General features: G+C 40.5%; 1 protein-coding gene and 1 non-coding gene across 2 annotated transcripts in view; one reads left to right on the forward strand and one right to left on the reverse strand.

Moving 5' to 3' along the window:
• The first annotated feature begins 9,397 nt into the window (after positions 1–9,397).
• On the forward strand, positions 9,398–9,504 carry LOC126016946 (U6 spliceosomal RNA). The gene has a single exon (XR_007498628.1). It is a non-coding gene; the product is annotated as a U6 spliceosomal RNA (small nuclear RNA).
• A 10,801-nt stretch (positions 9,505–20,305) lies between these two features.
• The window catches only part of ZAR1L (zygote arrest 1 like), a 13,215-nt gene continuing 8,608 nt past the window's right edge, over positions 20,306–24,912 (reverse strand). Inside the window, 3 exon segments of the mRNA XM_049778463.1 lie at positions 20,306–20,347; positions 20,689–20,723; positions 20,726–20,804. Of these exon segments, the coding sequence (XP_049634420.1) occupies positions 20,306–20,347; positions 20,689–20,723; positions 20,726–20,804 (156 nt within the window).

A 24,912-nucleotide genomic window follows, 5' to 3' on the forward strand; every position in this document is an offset into this window, starting at 1 on the left:
TGTTTTTACTATAATCTGGCCCTCCAACAGTCTGAAGGACAATGAACTGGCCCCTGTTTAAAAAGTTTGAGGCCCCCAGCTTTAGAGGGATGGCATAAAATCTGTACAATGCTTTGGGGAGTATTGCCATTTTAATGATATTAATCCTGCCAATCCATGAGCAGGGTATGTGCTTCCACTTCCGCATGTCCTCTCTTATTTCTTGGAGCAGAGTTTTATAGTTTTCTTTGTATAGGTCCTTCACATTTTTAGTCAAGTTGATTCCAAGATATTTGAGTTTGTGTGGCACTATTGTGAATAGGGTTGTTTTCTTAATGTCCATTTCTTCCTTATTATTATTGGTGTATAGAAAGGCCATTGATTTTTGTGTGTTTATTTTGTAGCCTGCCACCTTGCTATATGAGTCTATTGTTTCTAGAAGCTTTTTCATAGAGACTTTAGGGTTTTCTAGTTAGAGTATCATGTCATCTGCACACAGTGAGAGCTTGACTTCTTCCTTTCCTATCTGGATTCCCTTGATATCTTTTTCTTACCTAATCACTATAGCAAGTACTTCCAGTGCTATGTTGAATAGGAGTGGTGAGAGAGACCAGCCATGTCTTGTGCCAGAATGTAGAGGAAAGGCTTTCAGTTTTTCTCCATTGAGGACAATATTTGCCTCTGGTTTGTGGTAGATGGCCTTAATTATATTGAGAAAGGTTCCTTCCATTCCCATCTTGCTGAGAGTTTTGATCAAGAATGGGTGTTGGACCTTATCAAATGCTTTCTCTGCGTCTATTGATATGATCATGTGATTTCTATTTTTCTTGTTGATGTTGTGTATTATGTTGATAGATTTATGGATGTTAAACCAGCCTTGCATTCCTGGGATGAAACCTACTTGATCATAGTGGATGATCTTCTTAATGAGGCATTGAATCCTATTTGCCAGGGTTTTGTTGAGGATCTTTGCATCTGTATTCATCAGCGATATTGGTCTGTAATTTTCTTTTTCGGTAGCATCTCTGTCTGGTTTAGGTATCAAAGTGATGTTGACTTCATAAAAGCTCTTTGGAAGTGTACCTGTTTGTTTGATTTCATGAAAGAGTCTTGCGAGGATGGGTAGAAGTTCCTCTTGAAAGGTTTGAAAGAATTCATTAGTAAATCCATCTAGGCCTGGACTTTTGTTTTTGGGCAGACATTTGATTACTGTCTTAATTTCCTCAATAGTAATGGGTGTGTTTAGATATGCTACATCCTCTTCATTCAACCGTGGAAGATTATAAGAGTCCAAGAATTTATCCATTTCTTCCAGGTTTTCATTTTTAGTGGCATAGAGTTTCTCAAAGTAGTATCTGATGACCCTTTGGATCTCTCCTTTTTCATTCCTAATACAAGTTATCAAGTTTCTCTCTCTCTTTCTTTGTTACTTTTGCCAGTGGTCTATCAATCTTGTTTATTTTTTCAAAGAACCAACTTCTGCTTTCATTGATCTTTTGGATTGTTTTACAGGTTTTCACTTCATTGATTTCTGCTCTCAGCTTTGTTATTTTCTTTTGTCTCCCTATTTTTGGGTCCTTTTGTTGAGTACTTTATAATTCTCTGAGCTGCGTCATTAAGCTATTCAGGTATGCCCCTTCTTCTTTCCTGATGTGTGCTTGCAAAGCTATAAATTTTCCTCTCAGTACCGCTTTTGCTGTGCCCCATAGGTTCTGATAGTTTGTGTCTCCATTGTCATTTGTTTCTAGGACGGTTTTGATTTTCTCCTAGATTTCATCTCGGACCCACTGGTTATTCAGTATTAGGCTGTTTAACTTCCAGGTATTAAAGTTTTCCTTCTGTGCCCCTTTGTAGTTCACAAACAATTTCAGGGCCTTGTGGTCAGCGAAGGTAGCCTACAAAATTTCTATCCTCTTAATATTATGGAGGTATGTTTTATGTGCTATCATGTAGTCTATCCTGGAGAATGTCCAATGTACATTAGAGAAAAATGTGTATCCAGGTTCTGGGGGTGGAGTGTCCTGTATATATCTACTAGGCCTCTTTCTTCCATTTCTCTTTTCAGGTCTAGTAGATTCTTGTTGGGTTTCAGTCTGGTTGACCTATCAAGCATTGACAATGCCGTGTTGAGGTCTCCCACAATTATTGTGTTGTTATTGATATTATTTTTCAGATTTGTCAACAATTGTAATAGATATTTTGCTGGCCCCTTATTCATTGCATATATGTTTAGGAGAGTGATTTCTTCCTGCTGTACATATCCCTTGATTAATACAAAATGTCTATCTTTGTCCCTTACATCTTTCCTAAGTATAAAGTTTGCATCATCTGATATTAGTATGGCCACTCCAGCTTTTTATGGGTGTGGTTAGCTTGGATGATTTTCCTCCAGCCTTTTATTTTGAGTCTATGTTTGTTCTGACTATTCAGGTACATTTCTTGTAGGCAGCAGAAGGTTGGATTGAGTTTTTTGATCCATTTAGCCACTCTGCGTCTCTTAACTGGTGCATTTAGTCCATTGACATTGAGAGAGAGTTAATGCCATCTTTATATCAAAGTTTGGTGTGTCTGTTGGTCAGTCTTGTCTTAAAGGACGTCGTTCAGTTTTTCTTTAAGAATGGTTTTGAGTTTGTAAAGTTTCTGAGCTGTTGTTTTTCTGTGAAACCATGTATTTTTCCTTAAAACCTGAAAGTGAGTTTTGCTGGGTGCAGTATTCTAGGCGAAGCATTTATTTCATTGAGTTTTGTCATTATATCCCACCACTGTTTTCTGGCCTTCAGTGTTTCCAGAGACAGGTCTGCAGTATATCTCAAGGATGTTCCCTTGAATGTAATTTCTCTTTTCAATCTTGCTGCTTTCAGAATTCTGTCTCTATCTGTGGGATTCATCATTGTGACTAGGATGTGTCTTGGGGTGTTTTTTCTGGGGTCTCTTTTAATTGGTACTCTTCGGGCATGCAGTATTTGATTGCATGTATTCATTAGCTCTGGTAGTTTGTCTTTAATGATGTTCTTGACCATTGATTCTTCGTGGAGATTTTCTTTCTTGGTCTCTGGGACGCCAATGATTCTTAAGTTGTTTCTATTGAGCTTATCATAGACTTCTATTTTCATCTGTTCCCATTCTTTGAGTAATTTTTCCATTGTTTGATCATTTGCTTTAAGGCTTTTTTCCAATTTCTTCTGCTGTATGGAATTGTTCTTCATCTCATCTTCCAGTGTACTAATTCTATCCTCAGCTGCTGTTAACCCGTGGGAAAGCTCAACCATGTTTTTCTTCAATTCATCTACTGAGTTTTTCAGACCTGTTATTTGACTTGAAATTTCAATTTGGAGGTTTCTGATTTCTATCTTCATATTCTCTTGATTCTTTTTTTTTCTTTTTTTGGTTTTTGGGCCACACCCGGCAGTTCTCAGGGGTTACTCCTGGCTGTCTGCTCAAAAATAGCTCCTGGCAGGCACGGGGTAACATATGGGACACCAGTATTTGAACCAACCACCTTTGGTCCTGAATCGGCTACTTGCAAGGCAAACGCTGCTGCGCTATCTCTCCGGGCCCATTCTCTTGATTCTTATTAGTGTTCTCTTCTATACTTTCTTTGAGTTCTTTGAACATCTTCCAGATTGTGACTCTAAACTTCTTATCTGAGAGACTGACTAGTTGGTTCGTCATGTTCAAGTCATCAGATTTGCCATCATCATTCTCTATGTTGGTGCTGGCCTGTGTTGTTTCCCCATTGTCACACTTATATTGTGGGTTTTTCTACGTGTTATGGTTGTATTCATTGGCTAAATGATGTGCATAGCGAGGAAGTGATGCGGAGCGGCTGTGCTCCTCTGGCTCCACCCATTTTGGGCTTGTAAACGCACCTCCAGGGAAGGCTCCAGGAAAGGCGAGCCGTCCACAGGTGAGCCACACAGAGGATATAATCATGCCGAAAATGGAGCACAGCACAGAAGACAGGCAGATAGGGGTGCTGGCATATGAGTTCCAGCAGAGTTCAGCGGCTTCCCCTTTCTGGGCATGTAAGCTCACCTACAGGGAAGGTGAGTAGTCCGCAGATGAGACACACACAAGATGAAATCTGGCCGAAAATGGAGCTCAGCACAGAAGACAGACAGATAGGGGTGTTGCCATCTGAGTTCTAGCAGAGTTCAGTGGCTTCCCCTTTCTGGGCCTGTAAGCTCACCTCCAGGGAAGGCTCCAGGGAAGGCAACCCGTCCACAGATGAGCCACACACAAGATGAAATCAGGCCAAAAATAGAGCACAGAAGACAGGCATATAGGGGTGCTGGCATCTGAGTTCCAGCAGAGTTCAGCGGCTTCCCCTTTCTGGGCTTGTAAACTCACCTCCAGGGAAGGCTCCAGGGAAGGCGAGCCTTCCGCAGATGAGCCACACACAGGATGAAATCAGGCTGAAAATGGAGCACAGCACAGAAGACAAGCAGATAGGGATGCTAGCATCTGAGTTCCAGCAGAGTTCAGCGGCTTCCCCTTTCTATGTTTGTAAAGTCCGCCATTTCTTACTCGCTTGCTCGTTAGGTAGCTTCAGATTGGGGGTTCACTTCCCAGTGCTCTGAGTCCTCTGAGGAGAGCTTCAGAAATTCAGAAATAACAGAGAAGCACAGGACAGGGCTGCCTTCAGATCCTCTGTTTCCTCAGAAGAAGCACAGCAGGGTGGAGACTTCATAGGTACAGCAATCAGCACTCCCCCTGGCAATCCTCACAATCAGCCATTTCTTACTCACTGGCTTCCTGGGTAGCTTCAGAATGCAGTTTGCGGGGGGGGGGGGGGGGGGGTTCGCTTCTCACGGTTCTGAGGAGAGCTTCAAGAATTCAGAAAAGACAGAGAAGCACAGGACAGGGCTCCCTTCAGGTCCTCAGTTTCCTCAGAAGAAGCACAGCAGGGTGGAGACTCCACAGGTAGAACAATCAGCACTCCATCTGGCAATCCCCACAGTCAGCCATTTCTTACTCACTCACTCACTTGCTGGGTAGCTTCAGAATCTAAAATGTGTCTTGGATCCAGAGTAATAGTACAGTAGATAGGGCACTTGCCACATCTGATGCAGATTCAGTCCCCGCATCCCATATGGTTCACTGAGCTCACCAGTGATTTCTGAGCACAGAGCCAGGAATAAAGCCCTGAGAACAATAAGCTGTGGCCAAGCACCCCACGGAGCGCTGAGAACAAGGATGGTGGTCGCTCTTTCTTCCCAGATGCTCCCGCTTCTCGACCCAGCGCGAGCGGCAGGAGGGGTGGAGAGGGGGGCCGGGTTGTGCTGAGAATGTACCTTTTGTTCACTGGAATAACAGAGCAACTCAGATAGGTGCATAGTAACAGACATAACCTGATGAAAATTAATCTCTGAGGAGAGTGTCTTAGAAAAGGCAGTGTGTATTTTAGAAGCATTTCAATGGATTACTCCAACCAACAGGTGAGAACATTAAGTAAATGTGTTCATGCAGCTATGAAATGAAGGCTTCATTTAGCTCGTCTTATGGCTCTACTGACTCCAAATCTGGACATATACTGATTTTTTTAAGCAATTGGTGGATTTATAGAATAAACAGTTACCTCTAGTCTGTTTAAATATGCTCCCATTACATGATTAAAGAACTTAACATTAGTGTCCACAGGGAATTTTACAGTATACTAATTATATCTCAATAAAACTTGCTTAAATGTTGGCTATATTTAGAATTAATACCTGAAAACTTGTATTTAATAGCTCCTTTTTTCCTTTGTTTAAACATAGATTGCTTATGCCTTGCCATGAGGCAATTTCAAGGTATATTGCAGTTAAAATAGGTTGTGTCCTATTTTTAAAATTTTTATATTTTACTGGAAGAATTTTTATTTTATATTTTACTGGGAGAATTTATATTTGCCTATACAAAATGATTCTCGATGTCATCAAAAACAACTAGGGAGTCCCCCTGGACTCTAGGCCTGGCCTGAGTGCCACCTTTGGTGGCCTGCTGTGGGTTCCAGGTGGACTCTATTAGGAGTCTCCAGGCTTCCCTCCCTACACTAGGGAGGAGGAGCAAAGGGAGGGGCCAGGCAGATAGCTGGCTTCGGTGCCTTGATCCTGGAGGCCAGCTCTTCCCAGGTATGGGGTTAGGGTCACCCCATGCCAGATGGCATTCTCCCTAGCTTGGGGGGTGCTAGGAGGATGGCAGGCCTCCAACCGTTCCCCTATTTCCCCCTGGACTCTAGGCCGGGCCTGAGTGCCACCTCGGGTGGCCTGCTGTGGGTTCCAGGTGGACTCCATTAGGGATCTCCAGGCTTCCCCCACCTCTACACTAGGGAGGGGGAGCAAAGGGAGGGGCCAGGCAGATAGCTGGCTTCCGGTGCCTTAATCCTGGAGGCCAGCTCTTCCCAGGTATGGGGTTAGGGGTCACCCCATGCCGGATGGCATTCTCCATAGCTTGGGGGGTGCTGGAAGGCTTGGCAGGCCTCTAGCCATTCCCTTATTTCCCCCCTCTACTCCACGCCTTCCCTGGTTGCGGGCCCAGGTGGACTCTAGTGGTCCTCAGTCTTTCCTCCTTTCTCTCCCAACACTAAATGGGGGACACATGGGGTGGATGGCGGGTCGATGCAGCACTGGTGCATGCCAGGACATTACATCGTGACATTCACTGATATTTTTTTTCTTCTTCTCATTGGTCTCCATTTAAAAAACCGCATGGGGGCACTAGCGCTCATACCATATATATTTATTATAAAAATGAGAGGACTGACTCTCAGTTTCAGTTTGGGAAGGGACCAGTTCAGGTGGGGGGTACCATATATTTTCAAAATAAAAATGAGAGGATAGACTCTCAGGCTGGAAGAGGCCAGTACTCTTTACCTACTTGTTTACTCTCAGCAGCCTCTTGGCCTCTTCGTTCTTTCATTGTGTAACTGTGGTTGCTACCATACTAGGTTTCTGATTAGTTCCCATGAACGGTGACAATTGAGTCCATTGTCTTAAGTTAGATTGTTTATTTTCCCCACTTTTTATTTTTTCTTCTCTTTGTGAACTGTTCAATAAGGTATTTTGGTGAAAGATTCCCTCTCTATCTTTCCTTCCCTTTGTTATTTGTTAAATAAGGAAGTTTGTAGACGTGTCCCTCCATTCAACGTTTGTATAAGAGCCAAGTCAATTGGATTGTTGGACTTGTTCTAGCATCCCCATAGGCACCAATCTCGCTGTGAACTGTTCAATAAGGGATTTTGGTGATAGAGTCCCTCAGTTTAATTCTTATGTTTGAACCAGGTCACGGGGATTGTTGGACTTGTTCTTGTGGCCCCCTTATGCACTGATAACGCCAGGTGGCATTATTTCTTGTTTGCAATGGGCACATTAAAATGGAAAATACTATACATACAAATAAGTTCTTATCTAATAGAGATAGGAATACACAAATCTTGTGGTGCAATGGAACCTTACAAACCCTGAACATTGACATGATGACCTGGCACAGGTCTCAGAGGTTTGGGTATTTTCCAGTCACCCCTGAACCAGGGAAGCCATCTATGAAACATTCAACATTGTTTATGACATCACCTGGAAGCAAGTCTCTACCAGGGAAGACCCTACTGCTGCTCTGACATCGATTTACTCAAAAGAGTCTTCCCTTAACACTGAGAAGATTTAAACAACAACAACGACCTGCGTACTGGACAGGGCTTTCTGCATTGCCCATTAATTGTGAGTTGAAATTAGACGCCGCTCCCCACCATCCTGACTTCAATGTAGGATATAAAGATTCCAGGACCTTCAATACAGAAACGTGAGATCAACAACAGAGACTGTGAAAAATATAACTGTATAGGCACTACAGACAATGACCGGGATTGGACAAACTAGTTTGCCTGGAGTCTATAAATGGTCTTATCTCAGGAAACTTCAGGGGTAGGGTCTCCTTGTACTTAGGCCAAATTTTTTTCCTTTCCATGACCCCCATACTTTGGTGGGCCCATGCAAATGATAATTGCCACACTAACATTGTTTTTACAGTGCTCCTTTGACTCCAAACCTTTAAAAAAAATTACTAGTAGGGCCCAGAGAGATAGCACAGCGTCGTTTGCCTTGCAAGCAGCCGATCCAGGACCAAAGGTGGTTGGTTCGAATCCCGGTGTCCCATATGGTCCCCCGTGCCTGCCAGGAGCTATTTCTGAGCAGACAGCCAGGAGTGACCCCTGAGCACCGCCGGTGTGGCCCCCCAAAAAAAAATCACTAGTAAAAATATCTAGAACTGCAAAAAAAAATGGTTTACATTAATGTTAACATATATAATTTTAGATGCACTAGCATTCTGGGGGATAAAGGAGGGAGATAAAGGATATATGCTTGGGAACAAGGATGAAGGGAGGACAATACTGCTGGTGGAAAGGCCCTCATTTATTGTCACCGAGTACCTTAAATGTCACTGTGTAAGATTTACCGTTGTATACTTTAAATATCACTGTGTAAGATTTGCCATTATATATTCTAATAAATGTCTGTCATTTAAATATAAAAAACAACTAGGGATAAATAACAACAGAGATATCTATGTAATTCTAGAAAGGGGGTAAAGGAGTTTTTCTGATAGTGGTATCTGAGCAGAAGTCTGAATAAAGTAAAAAAAAAAGGGGGGGCATTCCAGACAAGGAAAAGAACAATGATCCAAATGAAATAAGTGGGGGAAGAGGAAAGAAGTCAGAGAGAGGAGCAGAAAGGGTTGTAGAAGCCAATAAAAACTTGGTCTTTCGGGGCCGGGCGGTGGTGCTGGAGGTAAGGTGCCTGCCTTGCCTGCGCTAGCCTAGGACGGACCGCGGTTCGATCCCCCGGCGTCCCATATGGTCCCCCAAGAAGCCAGGAGCAACTTCTGAGCGCATAGCCAGGAGTAACCCCTGAGCCTCACAGGGTGTGGCCCAAAAAAAACAAAAAAAAACTTGGTCTTTCACTGAGAAACTGGAAATAACTTGAATACACATTCAAGAGAATTAGATCTATAGTTTTCTTTGACCCATATCTTAAAAGAACTGCTTTTTCAGAGATAACAGAATAAACTGGAGTATGTGCTTTGCATGTAGAAAACCTATAATTAGTCCCTGAGTTGTATGATCCCTAAGTACTGCCTGGAATGACCTCCAAGTATAAAACTGAGAGTAGCCTTTGAGAAACCTGGAGTGTGTCCCCCCAAAAAAACGTACTACAAGGACCACTCTAGAAGGAAATGATGGTGATGATTATATCATATTACAAATAGAATTCCTAATCACTCTAGAACTGATGACATAAGTGGGCTATTCTAGAAATATTTCAAAGGTAGAGCTTGGGTATTTGAGGACACAAAGAATGAGAGAGACACCAAATTTGGACCAAACCAACTGTCATTTACTGAGAGGAGGAAGTCACATCTGAGTAGAAGAAATGAACATTTAGTGCTCGCTTCAGCAGCACATATACTAAAATTGGAATTATACAGAGAAGATTAGCATGGCCCCTGCACAAGGATGACACACAAATTCGTGAAGCGTTCCATATTAAAAAAAGAAAGAAAGAAAGAAAGAAAGAAAGAAAGAAAGAAAGAAAGAAAGAAAGAAAGAAAGAAAGAAAGAAAGAAAGAAAGAAAGAAAGAAAGAAAGAAAGAAAGAAGAAAGAGAGAAAGAAGAAAGAAAGAAGAGAGAAAGAGAAAGAAAGTAAGAAAGAAAGAAAGAAAGAAAGAAAGAAAGAAAGAAAGAAAGAAAGAAAGAAAGAAAGAAAGAAAGAAAGAAAGAAAGAAAGAAAGAAAGAAAGAAAGAAAGGAAGGAGCATTTAATTTGAGTGGAAGGAATCAAAATCCAGGTACATCACTTTGACCTCTTCAGACATTAAAACCAGGCAGTAATTAAAAACTAGGAGTTTCTTTGTTGAGAAGGCTACCCTAAAGACAGGTGGTACTTAAAGTCTTTGAGGAAAATATTAGAAATCTCATTAGGATCCCACCCAGTTAGGATCAGGTTTTCTCATAATTGTTGAGGAGGGCTGAAGGTACAGTGAGTTGGATTCTTGTCTTGCATATGGCCAGCTGGGGTCTATCTTCAGCACCACAGCAGGTGTTCCCCCAGACACTACTAGGAGTGATCCTTGAGTGCAAAACCAGGAGTAAGGCCTGACCATAGCCAGGGATGATGATGATGATGATGATGATGATGATGATGATAAAGTTGTGGGATACAGTGAGTATGAAAACTTAGTTGTCAATAAAGTCTTGTGAGAATATTAAAACACCAATTTCCAGGCTCCATTCCTATTGAATTAAATTAAATTGGTTTGTAAAGTGCTTCAACACTTTAAAGTTCAACAACTTTAAAGTTCTCCCAAGTGATTTTAATCTCTGCCAAGAGTGAAGGACGAGGGATTTTCAGACCTGGTGATTCTTAAAAAGAATCACCAAAGGGTAACAGAAACAAAGATTTCCTTGGTCAAATCTAAAGCAGGGTCACCAAATTAATTATCACTGAAGTAACTAACTCACTTTGAGAAATAATGGACTCAGAAATTTATTCTTCTGAAAAAGCACAATACCAATCTTTTAATGTTTGCATAGTGATTCAACCCCAAAATTGCAATTGATTTGTTACTGTGGAGTTGAGGTGACAGAAGTGTGAGACTAGAACTCATTGCAGTCCAGTCATAGATCAATTTCCTGGCAGATGCTTCCTTCTCTGTTACCATCTCCTCTATACCTAGACCTTGATAATAACTCTAGCTCTAACAATGAATGCTAAATTTGGGTTCCAAGAACTTGATTCATGCCACCCAGCTGTACCAAATATCTTACCTCAGGCCATTTCCATCACCCTTAAAGGTACTGTGAACCTTATCTACATGTTAGAATCATCAGAGAAACTTTCAAAATATGCCGAGGTCCATATTCCGTACTAGATTCCCAAAATCAAATCCTGAGTATGGAATTACATGATAAAGTTCATCCCATAGTTATAGCTTTGAGTTACTGAAAATTGCGAATCTAGGGCCCAGAACAATAGTATGCAAGTAAGGTAGTTTGCCTTTCATGCAGCCAACTGAGGTTAGATCTTTGGCATTCCATATGGCTCCCCAAGCACTGACAGGAGTAATTCCTGAGTGCAGAACCTGTAGTAACCCCTGAGCATTGCCAGGTTTAGCTCAAAGAGGAAAAAAAAAAGTACTGGTCATAAAATCTCCTTCATATATCCAATCTTCACTGAACAACTTCCTCTTTACTTTCTTCTAAACTCTAACTTCTATCAATTCCAGGAACTGCAAAATACTCTGGATTACTGACAAAAAATCTTTTCCTTTCAATTTTAACTTTCTCACCCCTAAGGTGTCTTGGCTCTTCTTAACTGCAGTGGCCATTCACCAATTTACACAAAAACACGTCAAAACTGATAAATACATCAACTACAATCTCAGATTTCACCATCCCACTCAGGAATTTTCCAGTTCTTTTCTCTGTCCTCAAATTAATTTTCTTTTATTATGAAGAACCAGCTGTAAATCTCGGTATTTTTCTACTGCATGTTACCTAGATTCTCTCTTTTAAATAAATCCATCCAAACTGATTAAAACTAAGATTCACTCTGCATAACCGCTGACATTGAACACAACTGCAACTAACATAGCATTAAATCTCAAAATGAACTACCAGGTAATTTTAGAGTAAAATTTTGTTCCCTGAAAATGCCAAATTCCTAATACCCAAGATAGTTGTTTCGTGCACTTACATTCCTACCCACCTCAGCTAATTACTTTGATCCAAAATTATAACACAAATGAACCAAATTTGTTTCATCTTCACCCTCCAAACTATAAGCTTATCTATATCCACCACCCTTCTGCATGCAAGGCAAGTGCTTTACCACAATGCCATCTCTCTGGCCCCACAATCACATTTCTAAAGTACCAATAACTAGAAAATAAACTTAGGTGAAAATGTCATCAGCTGAAAAGTAAATTTGTCTCTTGTCCCTTGGACGAGGGCCTGCATACAATGTATTTTGTGTGGCCTCATTTATTTCATTTTCATTTTTCATATTCATCCACTCATGCTTCCGCTTCTCTCCCTTTGAAAGGTTCCAGGACCCCACGAAGGTTCTGCTTAGCAACGCTGGCCCTCTGCAGCAGATTGGCGCCCAATGCTTGGGGGCCATCGGAGGAAGCAAGCTGTCTCTTCTCTTTTTCTATCTCTTTTTCTTTCCTCTTTCATTCTTATTTTAGGTGCACGAAGTAGGAACCTTGTCAGAGTACCTAGGACTCCCTGACAGCACCAGGTTTAAGACAAGGGCAAAGGCACAGAAGGAGATTTTGATATTGTCTTCTTCCAGTTTATCCTGGATAATAGGATGGCCCAAAGATGGAGCTCTCTTCAAGACCTGGACATGAGAGATGTCTAAGGGAAAGAATCTGAATGCTCTGGACTTGTGCTACAGTGTTTATTGCTCTTAACTCATAATAATGCTCATTATAGGAATATTTTTAAGCTTATGAAAAAAGCTTTTGTGATATTCTTAAGACAGGATATGGAAAAGCCAATTGGCTTAAGAATAATGCATGTGTCTTCTGAGGAAACTGAGGACCTGAAGGGAGGCCTGTCCTGTGTTTCTCTGTCTTTTCTGAATCCTTGAAGCTCTCCTCAGAGCCCTGGGAAGTGAAGCCCAAAAAAAACTGCATTCTGAAGCTACCCAGCGAGCCAGTGAGTGAGTGAGAAATGGCTGACTGTGGGGACTGCCAGGTAAAATGCTGATTGCTTCACCTGTGGAGTCTTTGCCCTGCTGTGCTTCTTCTGAGGAAACTGGGGACCTGAAGGGAGCTCTGTCCTGGGATTCTCTGTCTTTTCTGAATTCTTGAAGCTCTCCTCAAAGCCCTGGGAATCAAACCCCCAAAAAACTGCATTCTGAAGCTACCCAGCGAGCATGTGAGTGAGTAAGTAATGGTTAACTGTGGGGACTGCCAAGGGGAGTGCTGATTGCTCTAACTGTGGAGTCTCTGCCCTGCTGTGCTTCTTCTGAGGAAACTGAGGACCTGAAGGGAGCCCTGACTGGGCTTCTCTGTCTTTTCTGAATTCTTGAAGCTCTCCTCCGAGACCTGGGAAGCGAACCCCCCAAAAACTGCATTCTGAAGCTACCCAGCAAGCGAGTGAGTGAGTGAATAAGAAATGGCTGACTGTGGGAATTGCCAGGTGGAGTGCTGATTACGGTACCTGCAGAGTCTCCGCCCTGCTGTGCTTCTTCTGAGGAAACAAAGGACCTGAAGGCAGCCCTGTCCTGTGCTTCTCTGTCTTTTCTGAATCCTTGAAGCTCTACTCAGAGCCCTGAGAAGCAAACCCCCAAAAAACTGCATTCTGAAGCTACACAGCGAGTAAGTGAGTGAGTAAGAAATGGCAAACTTTAAAAACCCAGAAAAGGAAAGCCACTGAATTCTGCGGGAACTCAGATGCCAGCACCACTATCTGCCTGCCTTCTGTGCTGTGCTCCATTTTTGTCCTGATTTCATCCTGTGTGTGGCTCATCTGTGGATGGCTTGCTTCCCTGGAGCCTTCCCTGGAGGTGATCTTACACACCCAGAAAGGGAAAGCCGCTGAACTCTGCTGGAACTCAGATGCCAGCACCCCTATCTGCCTGCCTTCTGTGCTGTGCTCCATTTTCGGCCTGATTTCATCCAGTGTGTGGCTCATCTGCGAAAGGCTCGCCTTCCCTGGAGCCTTCCCTGGAGGTGAGTTTACAAGAAACGGTGGAGCCAGAGAAGCATGGCCGCTCCGCAGAGCTTCCCGGCCGTGCACATCATTTAGCCAATGAATACAAGCACAACACATAGAAAAACCCACAATACAAGTGTGACAATGGGGAAACAATGCAGGCCAGTGCCAGACATAGAGAATGATGATGGCAACTCTGATGAATTGAACATAACCAACCAACTAGTCAGTCTCTCAGATAAGGAGTTTAGAGTCACAATATGGAAGATGTTCAAAGAACTCAAAAAAGGTATAGAAGAGAACACTAATAAGAATCAAGAGAATATGAAGATAGAAATCAGAAAACTCCAAACTGAAATTTCAAGTCAAATAACAGGTCTGAAAAACTCAGTAGATGAATTGAAGAAAAACATGGTTGAGCTTTCCCACGGGTTAACAGCAGCTGAGGATAGAAATAGTACACTGGAAGATGAGATGAAGAACAATTCCATAGAGCAGAAGAAATTGGAAAAAAAGTCTTAAAGCAAATGATCAAACAATGGAAAAATTACTCAAAGAATGGGAACAGATGAAAATAGAAGTCTATGATAAGCTCAACAGAAACAACTTAAGAATCATTGGCGTCCCAGAGACCCAGGAAGAAAATTTCCAGGAAGAATCAATGGTCAATAACATCATTAAAGACAAACTACCAGAGCTAATGAATACATACAATCAAATTCTACATGCCCAAAGAGTACCAACTAAAAGAGACCCCAAAAAAAAACACCCCAAGACACACCTAGTCACAATGATGAATCCCACAGATAGAGACAGAAGTCTGAAAGAAGCAAGATCAAAAAGAGAAATTACATTCAAGGGAACATCCTTGAGATTTACTGCAGACCTGTCACCGGAAACACTCAAGGCCAGAAGGCAGTGGTGGGACATAATGACAAAACTCAATGAAATAAATGCTTTGCCTAGAATACTGCACCCAACAAAACTCATTTTCAGGTTTGAAGGAACAATACATGGTTTCACAGACAAACAACAGCTCAGAAACTTTACAAACTCAAAACCATTCTTAAAAAAAAAAAAACTGAACGGCCTACTTTAAGACAAGACTGACCAACAGATACACCAAACTTTGATATAAAGATGGCATTAACTCTCAGGACAATTCTTTCTCTCAATGTCAATGGACTAAATGCACCAGTTAAGAGACACAGAGTGGTAAATGGACCAAAAAACTCATCCAACCTTCTGCTGCCTACAAGAAATGTACCTGAATAGTCAGAACAAACATAGACCTCAAAATAAAAGGCTGGAGGAAAATCATCCAAGCTTACCACACTCATAAAAAGCTGGAGTGGCAATAACTAATATCAGATGATGCAAACTTTTATACTTTGGAAAGTTGTAAGGGACAAAGATGGACATTTTGTATTAATCAAGGGATATGTACAGCAGAAGAAAATCACCTCACCTAAACATATATGCCCAAATGAGGGGGCCAACAAAATATTTAATACAATTGTTGACAAATCTGAAAAATAATATCAATAACAACACAATAATTGTGGGAGACTCAACACAGCATTGTCAATGCTTAACAGTCAACCAGACTGAAACCCAACAAGAATCTACTAGACCTTAAAAGAGAAATGGAAGAAAGAGGCCTAGTAGATATATACAGAACACTCCACCCCCAGAAGCCTGGATATGCATTCTTCTCTAATGTACATGGGACATTCTCCAGGATAGACTACATGATAGCACATAAAACATACCTCCATAATATCAAGAGGATAGAAATTTTGCAGGCTACCTTTGCTGACCACAAACCCTGAAATTATATGTGAACCACAAAGGGACACAGAAGAAAAACTTTAATACCTGGAAGTTAAACAGCCTAATACTGAATAACCAGTCTGTCCGAGATGAAATCAAAGAGGAAATCAAAACCTTACTGGAAACAAATGACAATGGAGACACAAACTATCAGAACCTATGGGACACAGCAAAAGTGGGACTGAGAGGAAAATTTATAGCTTTGCAAGCACACATCAGGAAAGAAGAAGGGGCATACCTGAATAGCTTAATGACACAGCTCATAGAATTAGAAAGTACTCAACAAAAGGACCCAAGAATAGGGAGACAGAAGGAAATAACAAAGCTGAGAGCAGAAATCAATGAAGTGGAAACCCGAAAAAGAATCCAAAAGATCCAATGAAGCAGAAGTTGGTTCTTTGAAAAAATAAACAAGGTGATAGACCACTGCAAAAGTAACAAAGAAAGAGGGGCCGGGCGGGGTGGGGGTGGCGCAAAGTAGGTACGGTGCCTGCCTTGCCGGCGCTACCTTGGACGGACCGTCGGTTCGATCCCCCGGCGTCCCATATGGTCCCACAAGCCCAGGAGCGACTTCTGAGCGCATAGCCAGGAGTAACTCCTGAGCGTTACTGGGTGTTGGCCCAAAAAAAAAACCAAAAAAAAAAAAGTAACAAAGAAAGAGAGAGAGAAACTTGATAACTTGTATTAGGAATGAAAAAGGAGAGATCCCTACTGATATGGTAGATATCCAAAGGGTCATCAGAAACTACTTTGAGAACTCTATGCCACTAAAATGAAAACCTGGAAGAAATGGATAAATTCTTGGACCTCTTATAATCTTCCATGTTGAATGAAGAGGAGGTATCGCATATATAAACACACCCATCACTATTGAGAATATTAAGACAGTAATCAAATGTCTGCCCAAAAACAAAAGTCCAGGCCCAGATGGATTTACTAATGAATTCTTTCGAATCTTTCAAGAGGAACTTCTACCCATCCTGGCAAGACTCTTTCATGAAATTGAACAAACAGGTACACTTCCAAAGAGCTTTTATGAAGTCAACATCGCCTTGATACCTAAACCAGACAGAGATGCCTACGAAAAGAAAATTACAGACCAATATCGCTGATGAATACAGATGCAAAGATCCTCAACAAAACCCTGGCAAATAGGATTCAATGCCTCATTAAGAAGATCATCCACTACGTTCAAGTAGGTTTCACCCAGGAATGCAAGGCTGGTTTAACATCCATAATCTATCAACATAATACACACATCAACAACAAGAAAAATAGGAAATCACATGATCATATCAATGGACACAGAGAAAGCATTTGATAAGGTCCAACACCCATTCTTGATCAAAACTCTCAGCAAGATGGGAATGGAAGGAACCTTTCTCAATATAGTTAAGGCCATCTACCACAAACCAGAGGCAAATATTGTCCTCAATGGAGAAAAACTGAAAGCCCTTTCCTCTAAATTCTGGGCACAAGACAAGGCTGTCCTCTAATCACCACTCCTATTCAACGTATTACTAGAAATACTTGCTATAAGGATTAGGCAAGAAAAAGATATAAAGGGAATCCAGATAGGAAAGGAAGAAATCAAGCTCTTGCTGTTTGCAGATGACATGATACTCTACCTAGAAAATCCTAAAGTCTCTATGAAAAAGCTTCTAGAAACAATAGACTCATATAGCAAGGTGGCAGGCTACAAAATTAACACACTAAAATCAATGGCCTTCCTATACACCAATAGTAATAAGGAAGAAATGGACATTAAGAAAACAACCCCATTCACAATAGTGCCACACAAACTCAAATATCTTGGAATCAACTTGACTAAAATTGTGAAAGACCTATCAAAGAAAACTATAAAACTCTGCTCCAAGAAATAAGAGAGGACACATGGAAATGGAAGCACATACCCTGCTCATGGATTGGCAGGATTATCATCATTAAAATGGCAATACTCCCCAAAGCACTGTACAGATTTAATGTGATCCCTCTAAAGATACCCATGACATTCTTCAAAGAAGTGGATCATGCACTTTTGAAATTCATTTGGAACAATAGGACACCCTAGATTAGCTAAGCACTCCTAAGGAAAAGGAAAATGGGAGGCATTACTTTCCCCAACTTTAAACTGTACTACAAAGTAATAGTTATCAAAACAGCATGGTATTGGAATAAAGACAGGCCCTTAGATCAGTGGAATAGGCTTGAATACTCAGAGAATGTTCCCCAGACATACAAACTCCTAGTTTTTGATAAAGGAGTAAGAAATCCTAAATGGAGCAAAGAAAGCCTCTTCAACAAGTGGTGTTGGCACAACGGTCTAGCCACTTGCAAAAAAATTGAACTTAGACCCCCCAGCTGACATCATCTATGAAGGTTAAATCCAAATGATAAAAGACCTCCGATATCAGACCCGAAACCATAAGATATATAGAACAACACATAGGTAAAACACTCCAGGACATTGAGACTAAAGGGCATCTTCAAGGAGGAAAACTGCACTCTCCAAGCAAGTGAAAGCAGAGATAACAAATGGGAATATATTAAACTGAGAAGCTTCTGCACCTCAAAAGAAATAGTGCTCAGGATACAAGAGCCCCCCCACTAGTGGGAGAAACTATTCACCCAATACCCATCAGACAAGGGGCTAATCTCCAAAATATACAAGTCACGGACAGAAATTTACAAGAAAAGAAACATTTAATCCCATCAAAAATTGGGGAGAAGAAATTGGCAGACACTTTGACAAAGAAGAAATACAAATGGCCAAAAGACACATGAAAAATTGCTCCACATCACTAATCATCAGGGAGATGCAAATCAAAACAACTATGAGGTACCACCTCACACCCCAGAGATTGGCACACATCACAAGGAATGAGAACAAGCAGTGTTGGCGGGGATGTGGAGAGAAAGGAACTCTTATCCACTGCTGGTGGGAATGTTGTCTAGTTCAACCTTTGTGGAAAGCAATATGGAAATTAAGCTCCCATAGGACCCAGTTATACCACTCCTAGGAATATACCCTAGGAACATAAAAATACAATACAAAAATCCCTTCCTTACACCTATATTCATTGCAGAACTATTTACCATAGCAAGACTCTGAAAACAGCCAAGATACCCCTCAACAGATGAATGGCTAAAGAAACTGTGGTACATATACACAATGGAATATTATGCAGCTGTCAGGAGAGATGAAGTCATGAAATTTTTCTATACATGGATGTACATGGAATCTATTATGCTGAATGAAATAAGTCAGAGAGAGAAAGATGTAGAATGGTCTCACTCATCTATGGGTTTTAAGAAAAATTAAAGACAGTCTTGCAATAATAACTTTGAGACACAAAAGTGAAAAGAGCTGTAAGTTACAGCTCACCTCATGAAGCTCACCACAAACAGGGATGAGTTTAGTTAGAGAAATAACTACGTTTTGAACTATCCTAATAATGAGAATATACGAGAGAAATGGAAAGCCTGTCTAGAGTACAGGCAGGGGTTGGATGGGAAGGAGGGAGATTTGGACATTGGTGATGGGAATGTTGCACTGGTGATGGGTGGTGTTCTTTACATGACTGAAACCCAAACACAATCATGTATGTAATAAATTTGTTTAAATAATAAAATAAAATAAAATAAACTTAAGTGATCTCATTCAACAACATTCCATCTACCCTTTAGCTCAAAGCAGAATCTAAAAGTCAGTATTGATCTGGAGCAATAGCACAGAGCGTAGGGCATTTATCTTGCACACAGCTGGCCTGTGTGCAATATTTAATATTTCTATGAGCCTACCAGAAGTAATTTTTTGAGCACAGTCAGGAGTAACTCCGGAGTTCCACTGGGTGTGGCCAAACACAAACAAAAAATCTCATAAAAATAATCGTTTTCTTCTCCAACATCCACTTCATACCTATGCCTCCTTTTATTTCCAAAATGATCTTAAAGCCATGTATTCTCTCCATTTTTATGGTCACCAGCACTGTTCAGGTCATTTATTTGGCTTGTGTGTTCATTAACTTAATTATTTTTGCCTCTAGTTCTTCCTAGACTTTTCTCTAATGATTTTTAAATTTTTGGTTTTGGATCACACCCAGCTGTGTTCAGAAGTTATTTCTGGCTCTACACTCAGAAACTACTCAGAGGTGTTTGAATGACCATATAGGATACTGAGGTTCAAACCTGCAGGAAAGCAACCCACCCCTGTACTGTCTCTCCAACCCTCTAATAATTATTTTTAAATAAGACTCTGATGTTTGTTGAAACTCTTTCATGGGCTGCTATGTTTATTAGCTATGGCCAAATGCCCTTCAGTCTGTGCTCCATGTTGACCTCACGATATTCCTGTGACATTCTGAGGACCCACCATATTCAGCCTCCCCCCTCATCCATATGTCCAATTTCTATTTCATCTCTTCTCCATCACCCTATCTAAAAGTCTTGTCATAGCACCATTTATTTCTTAGTTCTTAAAAATCTAAATTTGAGAGAAATAAAAATGTAATTAAATATATAAAGTATGGAGTATACCCTAGTCTATCTCTTTAATAAGCATCTATTACCTCTGCATTTTCTCTCTTTATTTTTGTTTCTAGAAGATGCATGAATGTGGGAAGGGCTTTGATGTGTTGTACTCATATTCAAACTGAGAACCTCACACAGGTATAAGCTCTTACCTCTAACAACATACTTGGCATCAGCTCTCTTCAGGGTTTAAGAAGGAAAATAGTACTTATTTTACAGCTATTATGATGAGTTATAACAATACCTAGCAAGAACTGAGTATTCTTTAAGTATTTGCTATAATTTTAATATTCTTGAAAGCAAAGATCTTAAACTCTGGATCATCTCTGTACTCCCAGAGCTTCAAACTTACAAGTGTTTGTCAAATGAATGAACATTCTTCTTCACATTCCTTTTATGTGACACCACCTATAAATTTCCAGTCGTACTTCCATGGCCTATTTTACATGCCTTTATTACATACTGTTTACATTGTATACTTGTTATACAGACTACAAAAAATACAAAAGTCTAATCTATCTTTCAATAACAGGTCAGAGGTTAAGTTGCAAAAGAGGAGAAACTATACAGTAGTGTACCAGATTTAAGTTTGGGTACAAGGCATACCACCTACTGCCTATCAATCTGCCATCTTTAAAGCCCAAAAACATTGCCACAGGAGAATCTCTTGTCTTTGCATCGACACACAGTTCTTGTCGATGAGGTCTTCTTAGATCAATGTGTCTTTTCTTTTGTGGACAGGAACAACGAGACTTGGAACAGATCTTAAAGAACAAGAAAATTTGGACATTAAAAGATTGAATTAGTTTTTCAAATGAAAGCCTCAAATTAAAATATCCCTTCATGCTACTGTGTATTCCTGGTACCCTGATTTTTACACTTCTTGGAATTCTAGAAGATCTAACCATACAAGATGATGTGTAGTTCATGATGCTATGCATTTTTCAGAATGAACAACCAAGGTCCAGAATGACAGTACATCATGTAAAGCCCTTACCTTGTTTGCAGTTGACCCGAATGTGATCCATGGCACCTGAGTGCCACCAAGTGTGGCCCAAAACAAACCAAAAAAAGCATCCTTAAGATTTACAGCAGAATTATCACAAGCAACTCTCAAGGATTAAAGGCAATGGTGGGACATAGTGAAAAAAAATCAACAAAATGAATGTCTCACCATGAATACTTCACCCAGCCAGACTCTCATTGAGGTTTGAAGGAATAATACAGGCAGGATGAACTGGTATTCAGTAGAACCTCACCACTAGATTGAAGGTAGTGTGGGTAAATTAGGGAAGAGAGCACCAGACAATGGTGAAGGGGAAAGTGTCTGCTCTAGAAACAAGTTGGGGGCAGGAGGGAAACTGGGGACATTCGTGGAGGGACACTGGTGAAGGAATTGATGTCAGAATATTGTATACATGAAATTCACAGATTAACAACAGCTCAGGAACTTTACAGACTCAAAACTAACTTTCAAAAAAGAACTGAGGGGCTGGAACGGTGGCGCAAGTGGTAGGGTGTTTGCCTTGTACACGCTAACCTAGGATGGACTGTGGTTCGATCTCATGCATCCCATATGGTCCTCCAAGCCGGGAGCAATTCCTGAGCACATAGCCAGCATTAACACCTGAGCATCACTGGGTGAAGCCCCCCCCCAAAAAAAAAGAAAAAGAAAAAGAAGAACAAAGGGGGCTACTTTAAGGTAATACAAACCCCACGAACACATCAAACTTTTAGAAAAAAAATAGCAAAAGATACCATGACAATAATCTCTCTAACGATGTAAAGGAACAAATTCACCAATTAAGAGGCATAATATAGCAAATGGATCAGAAAATTAAATCCAAGAATCTGCAGCCTGCAAGAAACATATTTGAATAGTCAAAGCAAACAGACTCAAAGTCAAAGGTTTAAAGATAATCCTTTGGGGCTGGAGAGATAGCATGAAGATAGGGCGTTTGCCTTGCATGCAGAAGGACAGTGGTTCAAATCCCGGCATCCCATATGGTCCCGGAGCCTACCAGGAGCTATTTCTGAGCATAGAATCAGGAGTAACCCCTGATGCTGCTGGGTATGACCCAAAAACCAAAAAAAAAAAAAAAAAATGTCAGGGTGGGGGCGCGCAGAGCAGTGGCATGGAGCAGAAAGGCCTTGCCAGCACCAGTAGGACAGATTGCAGTTCTGATCCCCCAGCGTCCCATTTGGTCTCCAAAGCCAGTATCGAGTTCTGAACGCATAGCCAGGAGTAACCCTGAGTGTCACCGGGTGTGACCAAAAAAAAAAAAATAGAGAATGTCAGGGTGACATACTAATATGAGATGTCATAGACTTTAGGCTTCAAATGGTTTTAAGATACAGGATCATTTCTTAATAATCAAGGGACATTGATACAAATTGTATATCAACTATCTTCTCAAACCATGATGCACTGAAATATATGTGAAGTACAAACAGAAATGAATAAATAATGACTAAATAAATTTAACACCTGGAAATTAAACAGCTCACTATTAAACAACCAGTGGGTCAGAGAGGAATCAAAGAGAAATGAAAAGATTCCTGGAAACAAATGAGAATAAAGACACAAATTAGAAAAATTCTCGAGACACAGCCAAACAGAAATGGGAGAGAAATGTATAGCTTTGCAAGCATTCATCAGGGGAAAAAAGGCTTACATATATAATTTAATGTCATAGTTTAAGAAATTGGAAAATGACCAACAAAATTAGCTGAAAGCAGGCAGGATGAACTGGTATTCAGTAGAACCTCACCACTAGATTGAAGGTAGTGTGGGTAAATTAGGGAAGAGAGCACCAGACAATGGTGAAGGGGAAAAGTGTCTGCTCTAGAAACAGGTTGGGGGCAGGAGGGAAACTGGGGACATTTGTGGAGGGACACTGGTGAAGGGATTGATGTCAGAACATTGTATACCTGAAACTTAATAAATAACTTTATAATTCTAATTCATTCTAATTCATGAATTCTAATTCATGGTGACTAAAAATTTTAATTTAAAAAAAAACCCTGCTAGACACTGTTAAAAGAGATAGAATAAGACATTAAGAGATGGGGAGAGTGCAGAGCCAGGACTAACCTAGGAATAACCCCTCAGCATTGCTGAGCACAACCCAAATTCCCCCCAGACAAAGAAAATAGAAACAAAGATTTATATGAAGCCACAAAAGATCTCAAATAGTTAACATAAACCCAAGGGAGAAAAGAATTGAGGTATTATGTGACCTGAATTCAAATTATACTATGAAACACTAATTAAAATTCTATGGTTGTCAGAGGGAGAGGAACAGACATAGAATGTTTATATCTGCAGATGAATATGATCAAAACAAATAGCATAATATGAGAATAATATCCAAAGACAATAGAAATGAATGAGAAGAGTGCAGTTAAGACAAAAGGGCCACTCTGACATTGGTAGTTGGAAATAACAATTCTGGACAAGAAATGGAAATTAAAAGAAATAAAGTGATATATATGATACCCCTTCAGTAACAGTATTATAAACTATAGTGACTTAAAGGGAGGGGGAGAGAGAGAATGAGAGAGAGTAATAGCAAGAAAAAACATTTAATCCCATCAAAAAATGGGGAGAAGAAATGAATAGACACTTTGATAAAGAAGAAATACAAATGGCCAAAAGGCACATGAAAAAATGCTCCTCATCACTAATCATCAGGGAGATGCAAATCAAAACAACAATGAGATACCACCTCACACCACAGAGATTGGCATACATCATAAAGAATGAGAACAATCAGAGCTGGTGGGGATGTGAAGAGAAAGGACTCTTATCTACTGCTGGTGGGAATGCCATCTAGTCCAACCTCTATGAAAAGCGATTTGGAAATTCCTCCAAAATCTGGAAATTGAGCTCCCATTCAACCCAGTATTCCACTCCTAGGGATATACCCTAAGAACACAAGAATACAACACAAAAACCCCTTCCTCACACCTATATTTATTGCAGCACTATTCACAATAGCCAGGCTCTGGAAACAACCAAGATGCCCTTCAACAGATGAATGGCTAAAGAAACTGTGGTACATATACACAATGGAATATTGTGCAGCCATCAGGAGAGAGAAAGTCATAAAATTTTCCTATACATGGATGTACATGGAATCTATCATGCTGAGTAAAATAATTCAGAGGGAGAGAGAGACACACAGAATAGTCTCACTCATCTATAAGTTTTAAGAAAAATAAAAGTCATTTTTGCAACAATCTTCAGAGACAATGAGAGGAGGTCTGGAACTTCCAGCTCACTTCATGAAGCTCACCACAAAGAGTGGTGAGTGCAGTTATAGAAATAACTACACAGAGAACTACCATAATCATGTGAATGAATGAGGGAACTGGAAAGCCTGTCTGGAGTACAGGTGGGGGTGGGGTGGGATGGAGGGAGATTTGGGACATTGATGGTGGGAATGTTGCACTGGTGAAGGGGGTGTTCTATACATGACTGAAACCTAATCACAATCATATTTGTAATCAAGATGTTTAAATAAAGAAAAAAAAGTTCAGGGATCAACGTTTGAGAAAGCCCATGACATAAAAAAAAAAAAAAGAAGAGTGAGAATTGAGGCAGCAAAGGATAGGACAATGAGATTATAACTGGAAAAATTTGAGGAAATTGATGGCAGGAAGTGAACTAGTGAAGGAATGAGTTTGAACATAGTATGAGTAAAACTCAACTATCAACAACTTTTTAACTCTTTATTTAATGAACAATTAAATGATTTAATTATTTAATGAATAATTAAAAGTTACAGTGTGCTGAACCAGAGAAATAATACAAGTTGTCTTACAATCAACCAACCCCTGTTGAAGTGAGGCTTGCTTGAGACCTCTTCC

The sequence above is a fragment of the Suncus etruscus genome, chromosome 8 (genome assembly GCF_024139225.1).
Source record: "Suncus etruscus isolate mSunEtr1 chromosome 8, mSunEtr1.pri.cur, whole genome shotgun sequence".
Taxonomy (NCBI): domain Eukaryota; kingdom Metazoa; phylum Chordata; class Mammalia; order Eulipotyphla; family Soricidae; genus Suncus; species Suncus etruscus.